At 40.2% G+C, this 22,664-nt stretch overlaps 1 protein-coding gene across 1 annotated transcript in view; it reads right to left on the bottom strand.

Moving 5' to 3' along the window:
* Positions 1 to 1,814: 1,814 nt before the first annotated feature.
* scyl2 (SCY1 like pseudokinase 2) overlaps positions 1,815 to 22,664 on the bottom strand; it is a 102,626-nt gene continuing 81,776 nt past the window's right edge. The window contains exons 15-18 of the mRNA XM_076297155.1: positions 20,208 to 20,286; positions 19,899 to 19,976; positions 9,914 to 10,033; positions 1,815 to 4,199 (exon numbers count right to left, since the gene is read on the bottom strand). Of these exons, the coding sequence (XP_076153270.1) occupies positions 3,555 to 4,199; positions 9,914 to 10,033; positions 19,899 to 19,976; positions 20,208 to 20,286 (922 nt within the window). The 3' untranslated portion in view covers positions 1,815 to 3,554. The remainder of the gene's footprint in view (positions 4,200 to 9,913; positions 10,034 to 19,898; positions 19,977 to 20,207; positions 20,287 to 22,664) is intronic.

The following is a 22,664-nucleotide window of genomic DNA, read 5'->3' on the forward strand; positions in this document are numbered from 1 at the left end:
GTAGGGGGGAGCAAGGTTGTGGAGGGCTTTGAAGGTGTGTAGTAGTACTTTGTATTTGATCCGGGATAGAACTGGTAGCCAATGGAGTTGATGGAGAATGGGGGTGATGTGTGCTGATCGTCTGGTATGGGTGAGGAGCCTGGCTGCAGAGTTTTGAATAGATTGTAGTCTTTGAAGGGTTTTAGTGGGGAGACCAAGGAAAAGTGAGTTGCAGTAATCTAGACGGGACATAATGAAAGAGCTTCCATAGCCTGCCCATAAACCTGTGCAATACTCATAGAGAGCATGCCCTCTAAATAAACTATTAGCAATGAGGTCACTTTTGAAGATTTGATGACCCCAAGATGACACCTTTGTCTGTAACTCTCCAACAGTGGTTCTTATGGAATTTTTTGCCTATCTTATCTTACCATCCTCCATACAGTACGTGGGGGCAAGATAACCATGGGTCTTTGTCCAAGCATGTTTGTCACATTTCTAGATGATTAGAACCTTTTAATCATTGTTTTAACTGTAAATATAGGCATTTTCAGTACTTGTCATAGACATTCTCTGACTTACATGTCAACACACTTTCTTTTTATTTAAATTTAGTGTATTCTCTTGTCTTTCCGATGTTGAAAAATGACTAGAGGATTTAGCCTCTGTGTGATTTTCATACTATATTGAAAAAGAAAGTCACGAACTACTTCTTGTATAAGATTTTTCAGGGGTGCCAATAATTGTGAGCAATGTGTTTTAAGTTAAAAATGTTTATTTCTTTATGATATTTTCCTTTTTCTCAAAATAAATTTGCTTTCCTTCAAGGTTGGATTTTCCTATTTTTTTTTCATTGTGAGATTACAATAAATCACCAACAGATTATTTTATACCCATTTTTAATCAACTTTAGCAGAGGTGCCAATAATTCTGGAGGGTACTGTACACATCTCTCAGGTATGTGGAGCCGGGAACAATGGTAAACATGCTCAGTCTCCTCTTTCAATCTCTTTTTCTCAGCTTTTTTTGCTATTATATATCCTCTCCCTTCTCACCATTTTCCTTGCTGCCAGCTCTTCTTGTTTGTGTGTGTATTTTTGACTATGCTTGAAGATTCAGTTACCAAATTAGACCTTGGAAGTCCCTTTCTCCTCATCCATCTCCTTCCTCTTTCGCTTTTCACCTCAATCTCAATACAAAAAAAAATATCTTAATTTTTGTATCAGCTAATAGAGAAAAGATCCTAACAAACAGTGGTGGGTTGCTTGGGCCAAAAATGTCTTGTCCCAGTCCAGACCTGGCTACATACATTGGAGTTTTCTATAAATAAGACAATTGATTTTGATAAAAATGAGTGACAGGGCTCTGTACTTGCCCCCTCAGTACCCTGTTCCTTGCCAACATGCTGATATATTTTTTTTTTCACCCACAATACTGGCACATTCAGCTAAATGGTCCACAGAGAATGGGTCTACTCCAGAAGCTTGCAATCGTGCAAACAAAAAGCAGGACTAATGTCTAAAGACCACCACCCATTTGTAAAACCACAGGGAGAATGTGAGCATTCAGTATATAACCACCAATTCTCACACAACAAAAATTAAAAGACATTTTCACCTGCCAATGAGTTTTGTACTGTTACCGTGCAGAACATTATATCAGTGCATAGCACTCAAATAAAAACATAACATTTTGTAAATCATATGACTGTCATATGAAGAAATTACCACCTGTAATAAGCACAAAATCAAGAAGGAAAAATCCCATCAGAGGATAGAGGAAACATCAAAACTAAAATGTTTCACAGACTGAAATATTGGACATGTGGAATGGGGAAGAGTCAATCACATTAAATACATTTTATTGTGATGTTCTCAAATATGATGGATAAGTCATATAGATCAGACTAACATTGGCAGTATGTACATTTTTTTAATGATCAAAATATTTTTATGAAGGATGAAAATGTAGCACTACATATTCTGATAACTGTACTGTACTTTTCTCTGCATGACTTATTAAATGATAAATACAATATAAATTCATAATTTTGTGTTCACTGAGATTAGACCACAGTATTACTGTGATGGTGCTACAAATATCCCATAACCATACTGAACATCAACTGGACCCTAATAGTCAGTACATCTAATGGGGTCTTGCTCCTGTGTGCCACAAGCCTCAGATGACCGGCCCACCAGTACTGACTTCATGTAATCAGAAATAAAGGCAACTCATGAGGTGGTTTATCTAGTCATTATTACAGAAGGAATTAAAGAATTCAGTTTGGATTGATAGTAGAATTTGAGGAATGGAAAAGGTTATGGAATTGCCTTGATAAATACACCCCATCGGCTATTTATATATAAAAAAGTGTATGAATATAATCAATCAAATATGACTGCTACACATGGATAGCAGCAGAAACCTTCCTATTGCACACACATTGTCTTAAGGCTTCATTTATCGGCAAAATCTGTGCTTCATTTTACTGCAAAGCACGCACAAAGTTTACCTTCATTAAAATGCCATAACAGTGCTTGAACATATTGTTTAACTGGTATTTTAAACAATTACTGACAGCCTTAAAGATGGGCGACACATAGCAGGTGGTGGTCTGGTCACCATGGATTTACATGGACAGGCAATCCTATGTCCTGGAAAACATTTTGAAAAATAAATAAAACACTGTATATTCTCATCAAAACTTGCAGTAGCATGACCGTCACCCAATAACCAAAAACCAAGGAAAATATTCAAACAAGTTTTATCATATGATGATAACAATATACTGAATATCCATTTAAGCTGCTCAGGTATTGACTCTGAAGAGATTCTTGAGCTAGATTTCAGATAAATAGGACTCAATCAGAAACATAACTACAGAACATAACTAGCTATATTCACTGAGACTTAAAAAGAGTGAACCCAAATAAATGGAGCACATAAGACATTGGTTATTTTAAACACAACTTCACACTCAGGTTCAACTGTCTTGTCCTCATAGACTTGATTGTTCACTACAGCATTATCTATGCAAAGGTGACAAGCTTCCAAGTTGCTAGACCCATGTCCTGGACGCCCTCAAAGAACTTTGTTTCGAAATGATATGTCATTCCATGCATCTACAACCTCCTCACATCAAAGACATGACTCAGAAAAAAATGAATAAGAAAAAAGCGATGGCAAAGATGAAAAATATACAAACAACCAATCACTGCATCACAATAAACATAATAAAACATTTTCAACATTTCTGTGTGTCGAAGCCTTTGTGCATATCTGTTAGGCAATTAAAAAAAAATACATGATAGATATACAGTGGTTTTATACCACATATATATGTACATGAGAATCAATATTGTATGTATGGACCAAATATATACCCAGTTTCAATGCTGTCCAGTGAGCCATACTTGACAAAGGGGGAAAAAACCATCAACAACAAAGTAATCTTAAATGAATCTACCGTGAATAGTTGAAGTAAGACCAAAACCTTGATTACACAGCTAATCCCCCACCCCCCAACACTTTAGAGTACAGTAATTACTTATCATCTTTTGGTCTTTCCAAGGTTATCCAAAGAGGTCTTTTAGATCATTGTTGACAGAGGCGCTGTGTTTGAGCATGCCAGTGGTGGACAAAGCTGGCGTGTTCACAGCTGGCTGGACAAAGTTATGGGGATTGAAGAAGGGATTAGCCTGCACACCAAAACCACTCTGAACTGATGCCATACCCATGGCAGTTCCTTGCATGGGAGCAGTCTGAGAAGGATGGCTCAATCCAAACTGGTTTACCCAAGGTGATGGGGTGGTTGTCCCTGGAGTTGGTTTCGGTGCCATTTGATTCAGGCTGACTTTGGGTTTGTTGGGGATGAAAAGAGAATCCAAAGCAGACATGTCCGGAGCCTTTCCTGGCTGGGGTTGGTTCTGTGAAAGTGCGCTGAAATTAGGTGTGCTGGTTGTGGTAGCCATGCCTCCGTAAATGGCTGGTGTGGCTGGACACATACCTCGACCCAATCCCACTGATGGGAAACCCATGGGTGCAGTGAGACCATTACTCATGGGCTCCATAGTGCTCATGCCACTCTTGGTAGCAGTCAGAGGGAAGGCAGTCGATGTTTTGCTGCTTTGAACAGGCGTTGACGTAGATGTGGAGCTTAAAGACAGGTGGCCCAATGTTGTCATGTTGCTCAGTAAACTGCTGGTAAGGTCCTTGGTCTAGAAAAAAATAAATAAACATGTTTATATATTATATATATTAGGGCTGTCAAAATAACTGATTAATTTTGATTAATTAATTTGAGAAAAAATAACTGATTAAAAAAAAATAACACAGATTAATCGATTCTGTATGACCTTTGACCCCGAGCCGTCCTAGTCAGTAACCATTAGACTGTAAAATGAAGGAGAGAAGAAGAAAATGTGCTGCCTAGATCATTGATTGGAACATTTACTTTTAAAAAACGGCCTGATGGTGTTGATAAAAATAAGGTGTTGATTAAAATAGTCCTCTGCAATGTCTGCAGCAAGGAATTTGCATATCACCGGGTTCGTCAACTCTAAAGTCGCACATCAATGCAAAGAAATACTGTTGACATTGAGGGGAGTGTTAATTTATTTTCATTGTGTCCCCTAGGTTATATCTGATTATTAGATTCATCATAGATTATTATGGCCATTATTTGAACAGTGAAAATAATAATAAAAGAGTTTTTGAACTTTAATGTCACTAATGCTGATTATTCAATGATTCATTTGAATTTAAATATTTAAAATACTTTCACGGCAAAATTTATATATGCGATTAATTTAGATTAATTAATCACAGAGTATGTAATTAATTCAATGTCAAACTATTTTTTAATCATGATCAATCGATGAATTTCTATTGTTAATCGTGATTAATCCCATATTTTATCACATGATTAAAATTCTATTATTTTTAATTTCTGAACTTTCCATAAGTCCATATTAACAATGTAAAGAAAGTCTCACCAGTGTATCTTGATTGGGAATCGAATGAAAGCAAAGAAAGTTACTTTATGAACTGAATTTTAAGACGTATTTGATTATTTCAAATCAAATTTCAAACGATGTGCAGCAGGCCTGAGGCAACACAATGTATTCTTCAGCAGTAGATAGATAGATAGGTAGATAGATAGATAGATTATTGATCCCCAAGGGGAAATTCAAGATATATAACTGATATAAACTGAAATTAAATGCTACAGCAGAAATGCATGCACAAAATGTACACACATTATATAGGGCATACTCCATAGCCTATATTCATTACATTTGAGTTCAGTTGAAAATAAGGAACTTTTCATATTGAGAAATATGTACAAGTGCATGTACAAAATGTAGCCTACTGCACATTTCAATTAAGTGCATAACAATAGAAAAACAAAAATAGAACTAAATCATAATTTACACGGTGGCGGTGCAATGCTGGTGTGTTAACTGAATGTCGAAAGCGTGTGCTGCACTCATGTCGGTGCCGGTGTCCGCAGCGCTTTAAAGCGCCATACAGCCGACCGTTCAGAACTGCATTGGTGTTTATTATCTCCATGACTACAAGACTACTGACTAGGCAGAAGCCTACTAGGAAGTGTCTGTGGTAGTTTGAGGACAACAGTGCATCAAAGGGTCAAAATAGTAGCAGCCAAAGAGGATCGTTGATAACACAAGTGACTGTGTAGCCTAAAATAAAAAATATTTTGTCGGCACGCAATCAATGCGATTAAAAACAATTAACGCAATATGCTTGGTCCTTAATCGCATTGCGATTAACGCTGTTAAAGATGTTAATTTGGATTAACTAATTTCTGAAATAATACGTTTAAATTTTGATCACTGAATAATCACATTTCATAGTGACATCTGACCCAGTGCAGTCTGGCTATCGTGACTGAAGGACAGACGAGAAAGCACTGCTTTGAATGAAACATTTAGCCTAGGCCCACGTTTTAAAAAGAACGGCCAGACCAATACTGTTGACAAGAGCATCAATCTACTATTTCTGCAGAAAGGAATTTCCATTGCCTCCCATAGGAGTTTGTCAAGTCTGAAGTAGCACCTCAATACAAAACAATTAGGTTAGGCCTACGAGTTAGCACACTGATGAGGATAATGCTAGCCGCCAGCCTTGTCAAAGTTAACTTTGCTAATGTTTTGTTACCATATGACCGACTAACTAACTAACCGACAAACTCCCTTAATAAATTGAATACATTTGTTGCACACTTGAAACAAAATGTCTTCAAAAGTATGTAGAAGGTGGTTACATTTATTTCCATTCCAATAACTTCACACATTACATTTCTGTTAGCACTTGTAGGCTATGCTGCTTTAATATCTTTTCCCTACTATTTCGTTTTTCTTGAACTGCTATTTAGCACTTTTACATCCCTCTCCCTATGCTACAGACCTTTTATTTATTTTCTTATTTCATCACACGTCAAAACACACAAACACACATATCTGACTTTCTCCAACTTTTGCACATCTCCATAGAACTTTTTATTTATTATTTTTGATTTCTCCTCCATCTACCCATGTCCTTGATTGCCTAGCCTTTCTGCCCCCCCCCCACCCCCATCCCCAACACACACACTTACATCATCACTGTCATCACTTCACATACATACAGCACACTGCTTGCTACAGTAAGCCTCCTCTACATACTTGCTGCACACTGCCCCCCCCCCTACATACACAGCACATTGTCTTCAGGATCTTCTCCAACACACGTCCTCTACATACTTACAGCACACTGCCCCCACCTACCCACACACACACTACACACACACACACACAGTCACTGCTCCACTCCCCTCCCGCCCACACACACATCTTCACTGTCATCACTCACATACATCATACATACAGTACTCTGCTTGCAATAGTAAGTCCCTGCACCCCCCCCCCCCCCCTACATACACAGCACATTATTTCATCAGGAAGCTTCTCCAACACACATCCCCAACATACTTACAGCACACTGCCCCCCCCAATACACAGCACATTGTCTCATGAGGAAGCTTCTCCAACACACATATTGCACACTGCCCTCTCCCCACATACACAGCACACTATCCCATCTCCCCTGTCATCCCCCCAACACACACACCAAGACCCCTGGGAGTTGGGTTAGCCCCTTGAGCCGTGGATCTGCCCAAGGTTTCTTCCTTGGTAAGGGAGTTTTTCCTTGCCCCTGTTGCTCTTGGGTGCTCCTTGTTGGTGCCCCCCACCCAATCCCAATCCTCCCCCACCTTTTTTATGCAGCCCTTGCCACTTAATCTACTAAACCCCTCTTCTACTGCACTTTTTACCCCCCCCCCCCCCCCCCCCATTAATGCACAAATAGGCTGACACCAGACATAATTTCACTGCATTTCTTACTTCCAGTAACTATATGCATGTGACAATAAACTTCCTTGTATCCTTGTATTTCTTATCCTGGACTGCCACCTACTGCATAGAAAAGGCAACAACCTAGTAATTACGTTTGAATGGCCAAAAAAGGATAAATCATAGGTGGTATTCCACACATTACCTTGGTGTTAGGGTAGCCTACTCTGCACATGTCATTGACAGTGAGTGGTAACTTCAGTCATTTGCATTTTTCATGCTAAAAATCTGACACCAGACACTATGCTGATGCCTGACCCAAAGGGAAAATTATAATAAAAGAGAGACACGTTGCACTTTAAAGTCTATAATGTTGGTATGGCTGTTCATTCACTCATCTGCCAAACTTGTTTTTAAAATTTAGATTAATTAATCAGAGTACAGTACCCTCCAGAATTATTGGCACCTCTGCTAAAGTTGACTAAAAACCTAAAGTTGACTAAAAACTTTGTCTGGAAGTGTGGTCTATTGTCAGATGACATGAAAATTGCGCTTTTTGGCTAGGAACACTTTAGGTGTGTTTGGAGTATAGAAGAATGACTATACTGAAAAGAACCCCATACCTAATGAGAATTATGGTGGAGAGGCTGTGCTATTGAGGGGCTGTTTATTCCCAAGGGCCTTGGGAATGTAATTAAGGTGCATGGTATCACAAACAACATGAAAAACCTGAACATTTTTAAAGGAAATCTGTCAATCTCTGCCAAGATACTAAACGTTGGTCATGATTGGATCATTCATCAGGTCAATGAACCACAACAAACGTCCAGATCAAAACAAATATGGTTTACTGAACGCAAAGTCAAGCTTCTGCCATTGCCATCTCAGTCCCCTGATTTAAACTCCATAGAAAAACAGTGGGGTGAGTCAAAGAGGAGAATGCACAAGTATGGACCTAGGAATCTGGACGATCTGGGGAGATTTTGTAAAGACCAACAGTCTTAAATCTCTTGTTTTGTATTCTCCAACTCTATGGGGTGTCATAGGTAAATATTACAAGTTGTTTTATTGGAAAAGGAAGGCTTAAGAAGGTATTATAAACAGGGGTGCCAAATTTGCTTCCCTTCAACGTTGGATTTTTCCTATTTGTTTTCATTGTGAGATTACAATAAATCACCAACAGATCATTTTTTATACCAGATTTTAGTCAACTTTAGCATGGGGTGGCAATAATTCTGGAGGGTACTGTATTTGTTTAAAACTCTTGCATTCAAGTTGACTGATCATCTCAATACCAATGTTTCCCAAAAGTGCCTGTACCAAGGAGAACAAGTATTACCTTGAAACTTAAACACACATGGGGAAACTGAACAGTCCAATCAGTAGACTATGATAGCCAACTATACTACTTTGTTTACAATATGTCAAGGCTTCAACCAGACAGCTGAATTAAAGAGGTAGAGTTGTAATATAAAAAGTAGGCCTATGTTATACTGTTGTTGCAGGCAGCCCACTGCGCCGGGATGAGTGTGTGCTTCACCTCACTGTGTGTTCACTGTGTGCTGAGTGTGTTTCACTAATTCACGGATTGGGATAAATGCAGATACCAAATTTCCCTCACGGGATCAAAAGAGTATATATACTATACTTATACAGAATGCCTTGCATGTCTTTAAAAACCACAAAACAACACAATAATATATAACTTTCTGTAATTATAAGAATTTGCATACTTGTGTACTTGTAACATTTTCATTGTTACTCTCCCATCATGACAATTAAACAATAATTATAAATGAGAGTTAAACACCATGACTGAAAATTGTTGTTATGTCAGCTATATATATACAATGTTTTCCTAGTCAATGGTCTCTGTGAGCCCGCACTAGCCCATGGCAGGACATTGAATTGATGACCGTGGCAAGGCATGGAAGGGACAATGTAAAGAAGTGATGCATTGTAGAACAGCATCTTATTTTTTGACATCAGGAAATAGGGATCAAAAGTCACGTGCATTGACACACGTCCCAAACGCCGAAACACATTTTTGGTAGTTGCAGCATCCCCTAAAGGTCATAGGGCACCACATTTTGTGTGCGTCCTCACGATCAAGTCCTGAGTCTATGTACCAAGTTTGGTTTTGATACCTAAAATTTTTGCTGAGATTTGACCTTACTTCCTATTTGGCAGGTTCGCCACTGATTTCGATTAGCTCTGACAGGCGAACGTTTTTCAAAATCAAACATCCTTCTGGTAACTTTTGTGACGTATGGTCTGAACATCCTGTATGTCACGTTTCATTAAGATCAGACAAAATTTGTGACCTGTGAAAGTTTAGTTTCGCTTTCAATTAAATCCAATATGCCGGTAGAACGACAAGAGTTGGACCAGTGGCGATATCTTAAAAGGTCTAGGAGCAGGAGCTGGCCAAAAAAGTGGACTTATGGCTTTCAGCAGGCACACTAATAAGAAAACCTAAGAACAACAATAGTGTGCTACTTTCAGCAAGCACACTTATAAAAATATGGAAAACTAATTATGTTGCTAAAGGCCATAGTTACGTAGAATATCTGAACTACCTGTGTGATGGTTGTAGCGGGTTTTACACTCTGTGGTTGAAGGGGTTGCTGGTTCCTCAGTTTGGATGCTTGTTCCTGTTCCTTGGCTAATCTCTGTTTCTCCTCAAGTGTGAGTGACACCTATAAGACCACAACAAGACATATGATGATGACAAAGAATACCAAATTCAAATTAGGACATTTCTTTTTTTAAAGAATATTTTAGAGCTTTAAGCCTTCATATACAGTGGGCAGTGCTTCGACTTGGCCAGCTTCACTCGCGGTCCGCGCGTGGGATCACGCGGTATCACGCGACTTTAATTTGTATTTTCCCAGTGAGACGCTGCAACAACCCAAACAACCGGTAGATGGCTCAAGTGAGTAGGGTGTCTCGTAAAAAGAAATGGAGCCTGGAAAACCCTACACAGACTTCACTACAGACTTTAGCAGACTGGTTTAGAAATAATTTAATAGCCAGAAATATGCCTGCCCTGCCCTAATAAAGAAATATTTGGTTAACTGCGAGTGAATCCCGTTTGCAGCCGTAGAAGAAACGCAGGACAAATTAAACATTCTGGTTTTCTCCGAGTGCAACGATGATAGACAGACATCATTTGGACAAAATATAGAGCATATTAACCTCGTTGCTCAGCCAAATGCCTTCCTGTTACGTCCTGTTATCACGGAGTTACAGGCATAAACGATTTTTTTAAGGTCACAAGTTTACTTCATTAGCGGTTTATTTTTTTGATTATTAAAGAGTGTTTTTCATTTAAAGGTTTGACTTTGTGCTTATTCAGTAGAGCATTTAGTGCTCTTCCCAATCCCAGACGTTCACATTGCATGTTTGTTTGTAATGGATGCAACCGCGAGATAGGCTACGCGTTTGACGGCAATGAGTTGTGAACGGACATGAACCAAGACATATAGCCCAGCAGCAATCTAGGGACTGTTCGTTATTTATTGAAGGGGCCACCGGATGAATTTTGAGTGCTTCAGTCAAAAGTTGCATGACCCTCCCTTGCCTGCTAGAAATTGTTCAATGACCCTCCGACAGAATTGTTAAAAAAGACATGACCCTCCCCTTGCCATTCCGCCCGCGCTGCTTTGCGCCACAGCCACACACTGTGATAACGTTCTTAAATCAATCTTTCGTGAGCTTGCATGCTACCAGTCCTTCCTTTTCAAATGTGTTGCGCCTGTTTGCACAATTTCACAAATAATCATATGTGATTAATAATATGACAAATAATCCCTGTGCATGGGGACCGAAACAATGCATGCCAACTTTTTCCGTGTTTATCACGTATTTTAACTTTCCCCCGCTGTCTTGCCGTAGAATAGGCTATCCCAGATTTTAATACTCTCATAACAACCCTGCCATCCGGCCTGTCTCTGTGTTGCCCTGTTGCTACCCCTTGCCATTCCAACGAAACAGATGTCTTCAAATCATCGTTTTCCTTGCTTGAATGTCATAAACATACAACTTTAGACAGCAGAATTACGCATAGGCTACTTGGAACATAACACATTGACAAAGGACAGATGTATCGTAACACCCCCAATTATCACCACTTTTGTTCAGAAATTCTAAAACAACGATGTTTTTTAACACTTCAAAATAACATTTGCTAAATTAACCTTGCATTTTTCAGTAGCCATAGGTGTGTAGATTTGAACAAAATCTGGTTTGGTTCTTAACGGCACATGGACGGTTAGACCGAGAATTCTTGTCGTGAAATTAAAATTCCACTGGAGCTCCAAGCGGTTGTGTACACGCAGCCTTACAACACTGTTTACAGCTCTTTGAGTCACGGTAAATTGTCATTTTTGGTACATAGCTAATTTAGATACACCTATGGTGTTGGTGGTTGCGTCTCTTTAGGAGTCCGCTGTCTTGGTTTGTATAGAAATGGATATAAGTGACACATACACGCAAGACGGTGGAAATACGGGACCGACGGTAATAGGGGGAGTTCCGATATGTTGCTAGTGACAAAATATTAACTTTCAGTGTTTTACGATGTCTTTGTCATGGGGAAGTGTTTTTCCCCATGCATTTATTCTAGGCTACTGCAGTGACTGCCGTGAGAGAAGCGGGTTCTGTGTTTTGTTCATGTCAGTGACTGACGCGAGAGAAGCGGTGTGTGTGTTGTGTTGCATTGCGTTGCGTTAATTTATTTTCATTGGGCATACCGTGCCGTGCCGTCCACAGCTCTTCAGTTCAGTTTTTTGAAACAATGAGTGCAGGAAGCGCGTTTGTATGGTTATATTGCTTGACGGGGGGATCCCAAGCAGCTTTCAGCCATAAGGCTACTTTGAGAACATTTCAATTCACCCGACACTAATATTCAAAATGTTGACAACTATTTCGGCATAGCCTATAAAGCAGTTTAATTAAATGGAATGTAGTTGTAAACAAACGAGCTACTTGGTGAGGCTTGGCCTCACAGATGCGCTCGTGCTTTAGATCAGGGGTCCCCAACCTTTTACGTAGCCTACCATGGACCGGTTTGATTCCCATTTTTTTTTTCACGATATTGGGGGTTCGGGGGTTCCATGTTCCATATGTGTTGTGCATGCATTACTTGAAAAGAACTAGCTCCAGTTATGTATGAACAGTGAAGGTAACGAACTCTTAAAAACGTGAAAAACGTGAACTTGAAGAAGTGAAAATGTAACAATATGAACTATGAAAATTGAACAACTTGAAGCTACATCTATCAAGTGTGAACATGCTTAACAAAATATGGGAACAAAACATGGGAACTAAACATGCATTATGAATATAATCAGTGGGAGCCCTGTGCTTGTTCCCTGCAACAAGACAGTGACACCCTCAGTGTGTTTGAAATGTCCAGTCGATTGCGCAATTTGGTTTTAATTGCAGTCATTGCAGAAAACCCGGCCTCGCATAGATACGTATACGTGGTGGGAAATGGTAGCAACGTTTTCAGCGCTTTTACGGCTATCTCGGGATATTCTGCTTTGGTTTTGATCCAAAAACCCGCCAGAGAGGTTTCCTCATACACACTCTTAAGACCACCGTCATTTGCAATTTCGATCAACTGCTCTTTCTCCTGCGCTGACATGTTAGGACTATTCGGGATATTGACAAATGGGTTGCGGACCCACTCATTGGTTTGCCGTGGATCTTTGGAGGATGGGAAGTAGCCTAACGCTCAAACTCCATTTGAAAGCGCAACAAGGTAATCGCGCACCAGCTGCAAGAGAAAGGGCCCTGCCTCAGTCTCTCCCAAAACCCCCACTACTGTTTGGAACATATCAAATACACCCCGTCCCCATTCGTCCCCACAAATCAAGCTTGGCTTTAAATGCAGCGACTTTATCTGCCAGTTTAAAGACAGTCGTCATTCTCCCCTGGAGTGACAGGTTGAGGTCATTAAGCAACCCAAATATGCCACATAGGTAAGCGAGTTTTGACACCCAGTCCTCATCACTAAAATGTGCAGCTAACGGTGACTTTTTTTCTGTAAGAAATCTCTGCAGCGGCTCTCGCAACTTAAACACCCTGGCCAGTGTCTGCTAAAGATGCTTGTTTTTTGATGCTCATTCTAGCAGTTTAGCTAACTTCGTGTGACACTACCGTTCGCCAAGAACTGATCAAGTGAAGTGAGCTGACCTGAGGCTGCGCAGCGCTGAAGGCAATATGTAAAGTGTTGAAGGCGGGACAGACGTGAGAAAATAGACCTGGCAAAATGCAAACATGTGTGCAATCAAACAACTGCATATAGGCCTATGCCATGTAAAAACGTGACATTATTGCGAATTAAATTGAGTTTAGTTTGCATGCATTTTTTTTAAACTCATGTCGTAGGCTACGGCCCGGTTAGGAATGTACCGGCCGCGGCCCGGTGTTTGGGGACCGCTGCCTTAGATGGCAGGAAAAATCTTCAGCCTATTAACTGACCACCCGATTCACGTTGGCTGGGGGGGAAGGGGGGCCATCAGACATTTGTGACCAGTTAATTCGGCCCTGCCCCCAACAAATCACACCTTCCCACTTCTGACAGCTTAAAAGAACTCACACCTATTCACAAACCTGCGGCATTTTGCCGTGTTTTGAAATCCTATGCAGCTTTCAATAGTGAGGAAGCAATTTTGCATTGTAGGCATAACTAACATGCAATAACGCCACCAACAACAACCAAAACTAGGCTAATCATTGTCAAAATGTAAATTAAATGTAACATTATGTGCATCAAATTAAAATGTTCTCTTTTGCAAACGTAGGCATAGTAACAGAATAATTTAATAATGTTACAAAGATACTACATCAATCTGTATGTTTCATTAGGCTACTAGGCTATTTGTTTTGCCTTACTCATTATTCATTTAGGCTAGGCCTTTTTATTCAGTTATTAATCATCTTCCTTCTCACTACTTGTGTAGCGCACGCATTCTCCGACCTGTCACCTGTCACTCATCATCGGAAGGGAGGTGTTTGGAATCATTCCCGCGTTACAATCGTCAGCCAATCAAGGTGGTCACTTCAGTCAAGCTCGTGCATGAGTAATGACGTCATCTATAGCAACGATGACTCACTCCTAGTTTAGGAGTTGTCTGAAAGGCTTTGTGAATAACTTTTAAGAGAAAACTCCAAGCTAAAATCTTTTAGTGCGATTTAGGAGTAGCCTACTCCTAGTGGTAAGATAAAAGCCTTTGTGAATAGCCTACGGCCCCAGTTATTCATCATCTTCCGTCCTTGTGTAGCGCACGCATTCTGAGACCTGTCACCTGTCACTCATTATCGTAAGGGAGGTGTTTGGAATCATGCCCGCGTTACAATCATCAGCCAATCAAGGTGGTCACGCTTGCCCATTTACACAAATGAATGGTCGAATATTACTGATGATCATTGTTATTTAAGAACATGCAGTGTGCGTAGGGCACCAAAAACATCTTGCTCGTAAAAAAGCATCATACCGCACATTGTGGCGGGTCTGTTATTTACTGTAGGCTGCGCAAACCACAGGGCAAGCCTGCATTCGAGGCCTTCTGTTGAAGACTTTTATATAAAGCCTGCGCTAACAGTAATCCTCCTGCCCCTGATAGGCCTACCACAGCTGTGGATATGTGTGGAATGTTCAAGTAATAACACAATCCAATGTGTGTCTCAATTGTCCCCTGCTGACCAGACCACCTCACACATTTCTCTAGATTTTGCAACGAATTTACATGACACAATGCCATAAAATATGCCAGTTTTAGGACACAGAATAATGTTTGTAATGATACCAGTTAGGCCTACGTTTAACAGTAACAAGTGTAATGAGCTATTCATTGTCGAAGGTGCATGGTCAAGTGAAAATCTTACTTTGGAAAACAAACATTTGCCGATATCATCGCCGATCATCAGAATATTGCTCTGGACTGCAGGTAACTTGTTAACCCAGTGGTTCTCAAACTTTTATTTAATTCCCCACTTTGATCAAGGGGCATTACTGATGATAGTGGAGATAACGTGTTATCCCGAGGCCTTTGCCAGTCAGCATCTCCGACAGTAGTCTACCCTATTAAAAATAGGCTATACGTTTTCGATGTCTCAAACGGAGAGACATAGGCTACTTTATTGTTTTTAACGATCTCTATGCTACTCACAAAAATGTAGGCATGGGGACATGATGAAGTAGGCTATCCAACTGTCGTGTGTTAAATTATTGTGATTACGAGCCAGTGGTTTTCAAACATCCGTGACTCGGACTCGGACATCTAACCTAATGCAACAGGCTCATTTCGTCCTCGCATTCGCAAAATGAGGACCAGTGTTTTGTCAAATTGCAAATAGCTATTCGTTTTAACGAATTTTTATGATAGTAGCCTATGATTTTTGTATAGGCTACTATCTTAATCTTGGAATAACGGGAAGGGAAGTGGCGCGTCTGCAGTCAGCCAAATATGAATGTAATTCTGCGGCATAAAGCAGATGTATTTGTTTATTGTACAGAAACAGAAAAATAAAAATGACATGTCAAACAGTCAACTGACTACATTGCAGTCAAGAAGTAGGGTAAATTAAGACACTGTTTTGATTTGCGTAGTTGCATTGCCCCCAACACTGACAATAACATAGCAGATTTCGATTTTCGCTACCACAGTGTAGTCAAGCCTTAAGCCATACCCAAGTAGCCTTAATGAGGTAATGTTTAATTATGCATGATTTATTTTGTTATTGAATTCGTAGGCTGGGATTCCTCTCGGTAACAATTATGTTTGGTAGCCTCCTGCTTTTTCAGAAGGGGCGGCAGTCAGGCTACTGACAGAGCGATGTACAGTGGCAGAGCGACGCACAGTGGCTGAAAGTGGTACTAAAGCTTCACGCAGCTTCACGCCTCGTAATGCGCGACTGAAGTGGCCATTTGAAAGCGATGCCCACTGTATATATACTGCCTGGCCAAAAAAATGGTCACACACTCTAATATTTCATTGGACCGCCTTTAGCTTTGATTACAGCATTCATTCGCTGTGGCATCGTTTCCACAAGCTTCTGCAATGTCAAAACATTTATTTCCGTCCAGCATTGCATTCATTTTTCGCCAAGATCTTGTATTGATGACAGGAGATTCAGACCACTGCGCAAAGTCTTCTCCAGCATATCCCAAAGATTCTCAATGGGGTTAAGGTCTGAACTCTGTGGTGAAAATGATGTCTCATGCTCCCTGAACCACTCTTTCACAATTTGAGCCCAATGAATCCTGGCATTGTCATCTTGGAATATGCCCGTGCCATCAGGGAAGAAAAATAATCCATTGATGGAATAACCTGGTCATTCAGTATATTCAGGTAGTCAGCTGATCTCATTCTTTGGGCACATAATAGGGGTGTGAATCTCTCATGTAAAAGACGATACGATTCGCATCTAGATACATGGGCACGATTCGATACAAGAAAAGATACATGTTCATAAAAAACGATTCAGTACGATTCGATGCGATTCGATGCAATTCGATGCAGTTCAAGAATGTAAAGCATTCTGAAAGATTTTTTATAATTTGCTCAAGGTGCACATTAATTTTATATTATCAGTTATCATGGTCATGGTTGTCAATTAGGCAAAAAAAATGTGTGAATATGATTATCTAAACTGAGGTTTGTTTCATATTCTGTATTGAAATGAAAAAAAGAATAGTCTACATTTCAGTCAAACACAGCAGCCAAATACAAAAATTTTTTATAGACTTTATAGATTTTATAGAGTTATATCTGATTGTTTTCATGGAGCTGTAGCCTTGTTGAATAAAACAGTGCTTAAGACACTCTTGGCCTTTTCTCGTATAGCCTACAAGAATAAAATAGGCCTACATATCAATGAACTCTGGGTTTATTTTGTTCCAACGGTAGACCTAATGCAGAAACCTATAATGCCACAAGTCTGAGTGATATATGAACAAAATAATTGGCTAATAATTTGTGCATTGTTTTAGCAAGGGCCAAATTATTATTTAACATTAAGGAAATCCCTTCATCAAACGTAAGGCTATACTCTACAGACTATCGTTGCTGTTTAGTGTTTAATTTCGCGCTGGATTTTGAAAAACAAAAGAGTAAAAACTGTAATGAGGTCATTTGACAACTTTGGGCAATGAATGTAGCCAAAAACAAACTGCATTACCCACAATTCCGTGCCACGTATAGTTTCAAAACCGGACGTAAATGAAAGTCTGAGCGAGCAGAAAAGGTTGTGAACCAATTCGTAACAAGTAAATCGATATAACGACCGGTTCATTTCAGTTTTATTCCGATACGGGGCTTCACGTATCGATGTAGCCGTATCTTACACGTTAAAAACGGATACGATACGTTTCGGTTAATCTTCACACCACTAGCACATAACATTGCTGAACCTAGACCTGACCAACTTCAGCAATCCCAGATCATAGCACTGCCCCCACAGGGAGGCTCTTACCTATTTACTTAGTTAAATCCATGAAGTGACCTTTTTTTGGCCAGGCAGTGTAAAATAGTGAGAGAAATTTGGAGTGGGTTTGGGAAATGACAGATGTCAGATGCAAGAAGAGTTTTGAGTTTGAGTCTGAGGGTACAGCAGCTCCCAGAATAGTATTGCTCTGCACATAGTGATCAGGTGTTCCTCACACCTCCCCTGGCACTATCCGGTGCTCAGTACTAAAGGATATCTATACCAGGCGGTGCAGGTCATGTTCAAAGAAAATCACCCATTACATATACCAATCTAGACTGTATGGTAATACTGAAAGCACAGTATACTCGACGCAGTGGAGTGACTGCAGACTCTACGGCATCAAAGACAGTGTTTCCCATACATTGACTAATCTGTGGCGGGACGCCACGAAATCAAAACCGGCCGTCACACATTAATGTTCTATGTGTGTTTTCACATGTAATGGATCCTATGTAGTCGTGTGTTTTTTATTTGAAATTGAAATTGTAATCTGTAACTACTAAACTACTTCGGGGCCTCAGGCCCTCTGCATAAACAATTGAAGTCACCCTTAATGTGTATTGCATGTATCAGAGCTAATTCATCCTGGGCCAAAGTATGTTGGTATGGGTCCCGCGTAGCGCTCTCGCACCTGGGCCCGCCATTGGTTTGTTACGCCACTGCCTTTACCCCCCATAAGCATGCCATATGGCAACGTTTCCAATTAATTGGAGTAAATGCTCGGCAGGCCGGATTACAGTGCGTGGCGGGCCGGATCTATGATAAACTAATAAATCCTCGGCGGGCCAGATTAAAGTGCGTGGCGGGCCGTAGTTTGGACACCCCTGGTTTAGTCAAAGCAATTTTGTCTTCAGCTATTTTTTTTTGCATAAATTCACCAGGGGTTGGGCGAGCTTGAAAGACAGATCATGCTCTGCGATGAATGCGCACATGCGTATTTTCAAGTCACACACACGGTCAGTTATTGATGCCGGTACATCAGCTGTGGTTGTAGCTCCCGGTAAACGCGTGTGTGGGAGAGCAGGAACAGCTGCTCTGTGAGTGGGGTCTGATTAATGTTGTGGAAGCACTTTTTTGCCGCTAGTTGTATATACTAGCTTTCTCGAGCACAGAGTGCGGTTCTCTCAACTTTTTACACCAGCTACTAAAAGGCTTACTGTCCTTCCCTATCTCTTCTATCCATGCCGAGCGCCATTTATTTTTTAATCTTTTATCAACTAGGGGGGCATCTTCCCCAGGATTCATGAATCTACTCATCTTACTCTCCTTCGATGTGACGTCTCTCTACTCGGGCATCTACGCAGAGCAATAGCGAAAACATAGGACTCGATTGAAGCATGTTTTCCCCAGACCCGCCCCTCCTACTTCTGATTGGCATTGGCAGACGAACGCATATGTAACGGAGGCGGACTGAGCTAGCGTGCTAGTTGCCCGTGTAAATCCTCACAGCTCTAACCTTAAGAACGCTTTTAACCGCTGAGTTGGAAGCCTGGGCTTTTAGCTCAGTTGTTAGAGTGTTCAACTCCTATGCTGGTGTGTGTCGAGGTGGTGGGTTTGAGGGCCCGTGAGCGGCGGACGAATTATGACCTCTGTTACACATACACTCGAAAGCGAAGGGGATGATATTGAAAGCCTTTTTTAAAATTTAATTTTTTTTTTTTTTTCGCAGCCAAACGCTGAACGCCGGAAATCCGGCACGGTGCCGGAATACTTTAATCCCTGCAGTGGGATCAACATCATTTTGACGTCACACTGGCTCATGTAGTGACCACTATATCAAGTATACTGGGCCCTTGAAAAGCAACTTCTTCCTTCAGGCCATATGGACCATGAACACTAACTTCCAATCAATGCTTTCATTCACTTTTTATTACTATTATTAATACCCAGATAGATGGGATGGATGGATGGATGGATGGATAGATAGATAGATTTTTGTTTCTCTTTATTGAGATTTGTCGCAACCCCCATTTCACTGATATAGTACAGAATTAAGCATGTGACAAATAAATCTTACTTTCAAACTTGATAACAGTTGAGTCATCACACAGTAAAACTACTCACTCTGGAGACCTGTGGTATATTTTTGGAAGAGTTCCCTTCTCTGCCATTGACAGAATTGCCACCAAATAGGTCATCAATCTATGAATGATGAAAGAGATTCTTAGCTAACGAGATATCCTGAAAACTACAGAAGATTATGCAATGCTTGACAGATATAGCAACAGAAACTAAGAGAGGCAGGACTTGATCTGTGATCTGCCCGCCACAGTTTGCAATTTCTCGAAAATGTACAATAGTTACATTTTACATTGTTTTTTTACTTACAATATGACACTATGATTAAAATGACTATACACTAACTATACTTACCTCTCTCACTTGATTTGTGGTATTGGATGCACTGTTGGACTCCGCTGACTGGTTCATCTGGCTTGAGATATTGAGGCTCCTAAAAAGAAATTTGATTAATTTTCAGTACAAAGGAAACATTTTCCTACACAGAGCATAAATCAAAGCACGCATGTTTGTTCCAGATCCACAACATTCACCAGTCAACAATAGTCGCCATGACACCTCAGTATTCAGAAATACTTTTTTCTATTTCCGGCTGAAGCTGCGTTGTATTGATTTTAATGTGACGGTAGACAGTGCTTGACGTATCCTAAGCCATGTAAAAGCAAACTTTAGATTGATGGTTACTAGACAATCATACTTGCAAGCTATAAGGCTTGGTGTAATCATACAGAAGGGAAGCCTAAACAGATATATCTGTTTAGCAGATCTTGGATAGGCCTGCAAACGCCTTCGTTTTGAATAGTGATGCACCAATACCATTTTTTTCAAACCGAGTATGAGTATTTACTAGGGCTGTCAATCGATTAAAAAAATTAATCTAATTAATTACATACTCTGTGATTAATTAATCTAAATTAATCGCATATATAATTTTTGCTGTGAAGGTATTTTACATATTTAAATTCAAATGAATCATTGAATAATCAGCATCAGTGACATTGAAGTTCAAAAACTCTTTTATTATTATTTTCACTGTTCAAATAATTGCCATAATAATCTATGATATGACCTAATATGCTGAGGAAATAAATTCAAATGTGCTTCAGGAAGAAGTTTTTTTTTCACATACAAGGCATTTCAGGCCACAGATATAACCTAGTGGACACAATGAAAATTAATTAACACTCCCCTCAATGTCAACACTTATTTCTTTGCATTGATGTGCGACTATAGAGTTGATAAACTCCGGTGATATGCAAATTCCTTGCTGCAGACATTGCAGAGGACTTTATTATCAACACTTTATTTTTTATCAACACCATCAGGCCATTTTTTTAAAGTAAATGTTCCAATCAATGATCCAGGCAGCACATTTTCTTCTCTCTCCTTCATTTTACAGTCTAATTTTTACTGACTAGAACGGCTCGGGGTCAAAGGTCATACGGAAACGATTAATCTGCACTAATTTTTTTAATCAGTTATTTTTTCTCAAATTAATTAATCGAAATTAATCAGTTATTTTGACAGCCTTAGTATTTACATGTGTTTACTTTCCAGTACTGATTAGGCTAGCATAAAAATGCAATGAATTAGAACACCGGTTTTATTTTCAATTCTGCTTTGTCTAAGCCTAAAAGTAAATACTAATGAATATCAAAATATGTAATAGCAGGCTATTTCAAATTGAAATGTCTCACTGCCTCCACGTTATCGCTCCCTGGTCACTAAAATCAGACAAGTCACCAAAAGACTATAGACCCTTGTAAAAGTGGTGAGGGTCCTTTAAGTTAGACGTCCCTCCACAGAGCGCCGCATCATGTTTCATGTTTACTTTTAGACCCTTTTAGTTGTTCTTCCTTGGTTAGTGGGCAGTGGGCACGAGACAAGCGCATAAATGCTGATGATTGGCTGAGGTTGAGTAAAATTTCATAGTAAGCCAATCAGAGGTAGAGTTGGGCGGGTGTTCGAAAGCACACAGTCGGACACACAACGAACAACACAAGCAAGTCAGTCAGTCAACGAAAAACAGGTAGGCTATGGCGAGCCCAAATAAACCAAAAGTAGCTTTCTCTAAATGGAAGTATAGCCATTACTTTCCCCTCCAAGAAATTAAAGGAACAAATGTAGCCTAATCATTAAATGCACATTATGCCCTGGGCAAAAGTGCCTATGTCGGTGTCAAGTAGCCCAATTCAAACTTAGGCTACTCAAACATCTTTCAACGTCGCGCTTCCACGAAATTAGTGGCCAAGACCAAGGAGAAGGAGACAGTGCCACAAAACCTAAGCAACTGAAGCTTGATTTTAAGGCCCCACCATACGTTTTGTCTCGGACCGAACTGAACAAACTGGTAGTCAGGTAGCCTATATAGTGGAGGATATGCTGTTATCTACGGTTGAGTTGGACTCATTCAGGGCACTAGTGCTCATTCAGCATGATGCGAGCTTCTGGGTACCCAGATTAGGGCACTAGTTGCCAAAATATCGGTCAGAGGGAGAGGGTCAGAGGAGGGGTAGCCCTAGAAAGACGTTTTCGAACTATATAGACATTTGAGAAATCAAAAGTTCCAAAACATATATTGTGTTATTTGTATCGGTCCACTATATAGGGCCTAAACATAATATCTACATACAGTGGGCAGTGCTTCGACTTGGCCAGCTTCACTCGCGGTCCGCGCGTGGGATCACGCGGTATCACGCGACTTTAATTTGTATTTTTCCAGTGAGACACTGCAACAACCCAAACAACCGGTAGATGGCTCAAGTGAGCAGGGTGTCTCGTAAAAAGAAATGGAGCCTGGAAAACCCTACA

This window comes from Alosa pseudoharengus, unplaced genomic scaffold (genome assembly GCF_046254945.1).
Source record: "Alosa pseudoharengus isolate Yale_2024_CS ecotype anadromous, Long Island Sound unplaced genomic scaffold, YU_APseudo_1.1 YU_APseudo_1.1_scf_20, whole genome shotgun sequence".
Lineage (NCBI taxonomy): Eukaryota > Metazoa > Chordata > Actinopteri > Clupeiformes > Clupeidae > Alosa > Alosa pseudoharengus.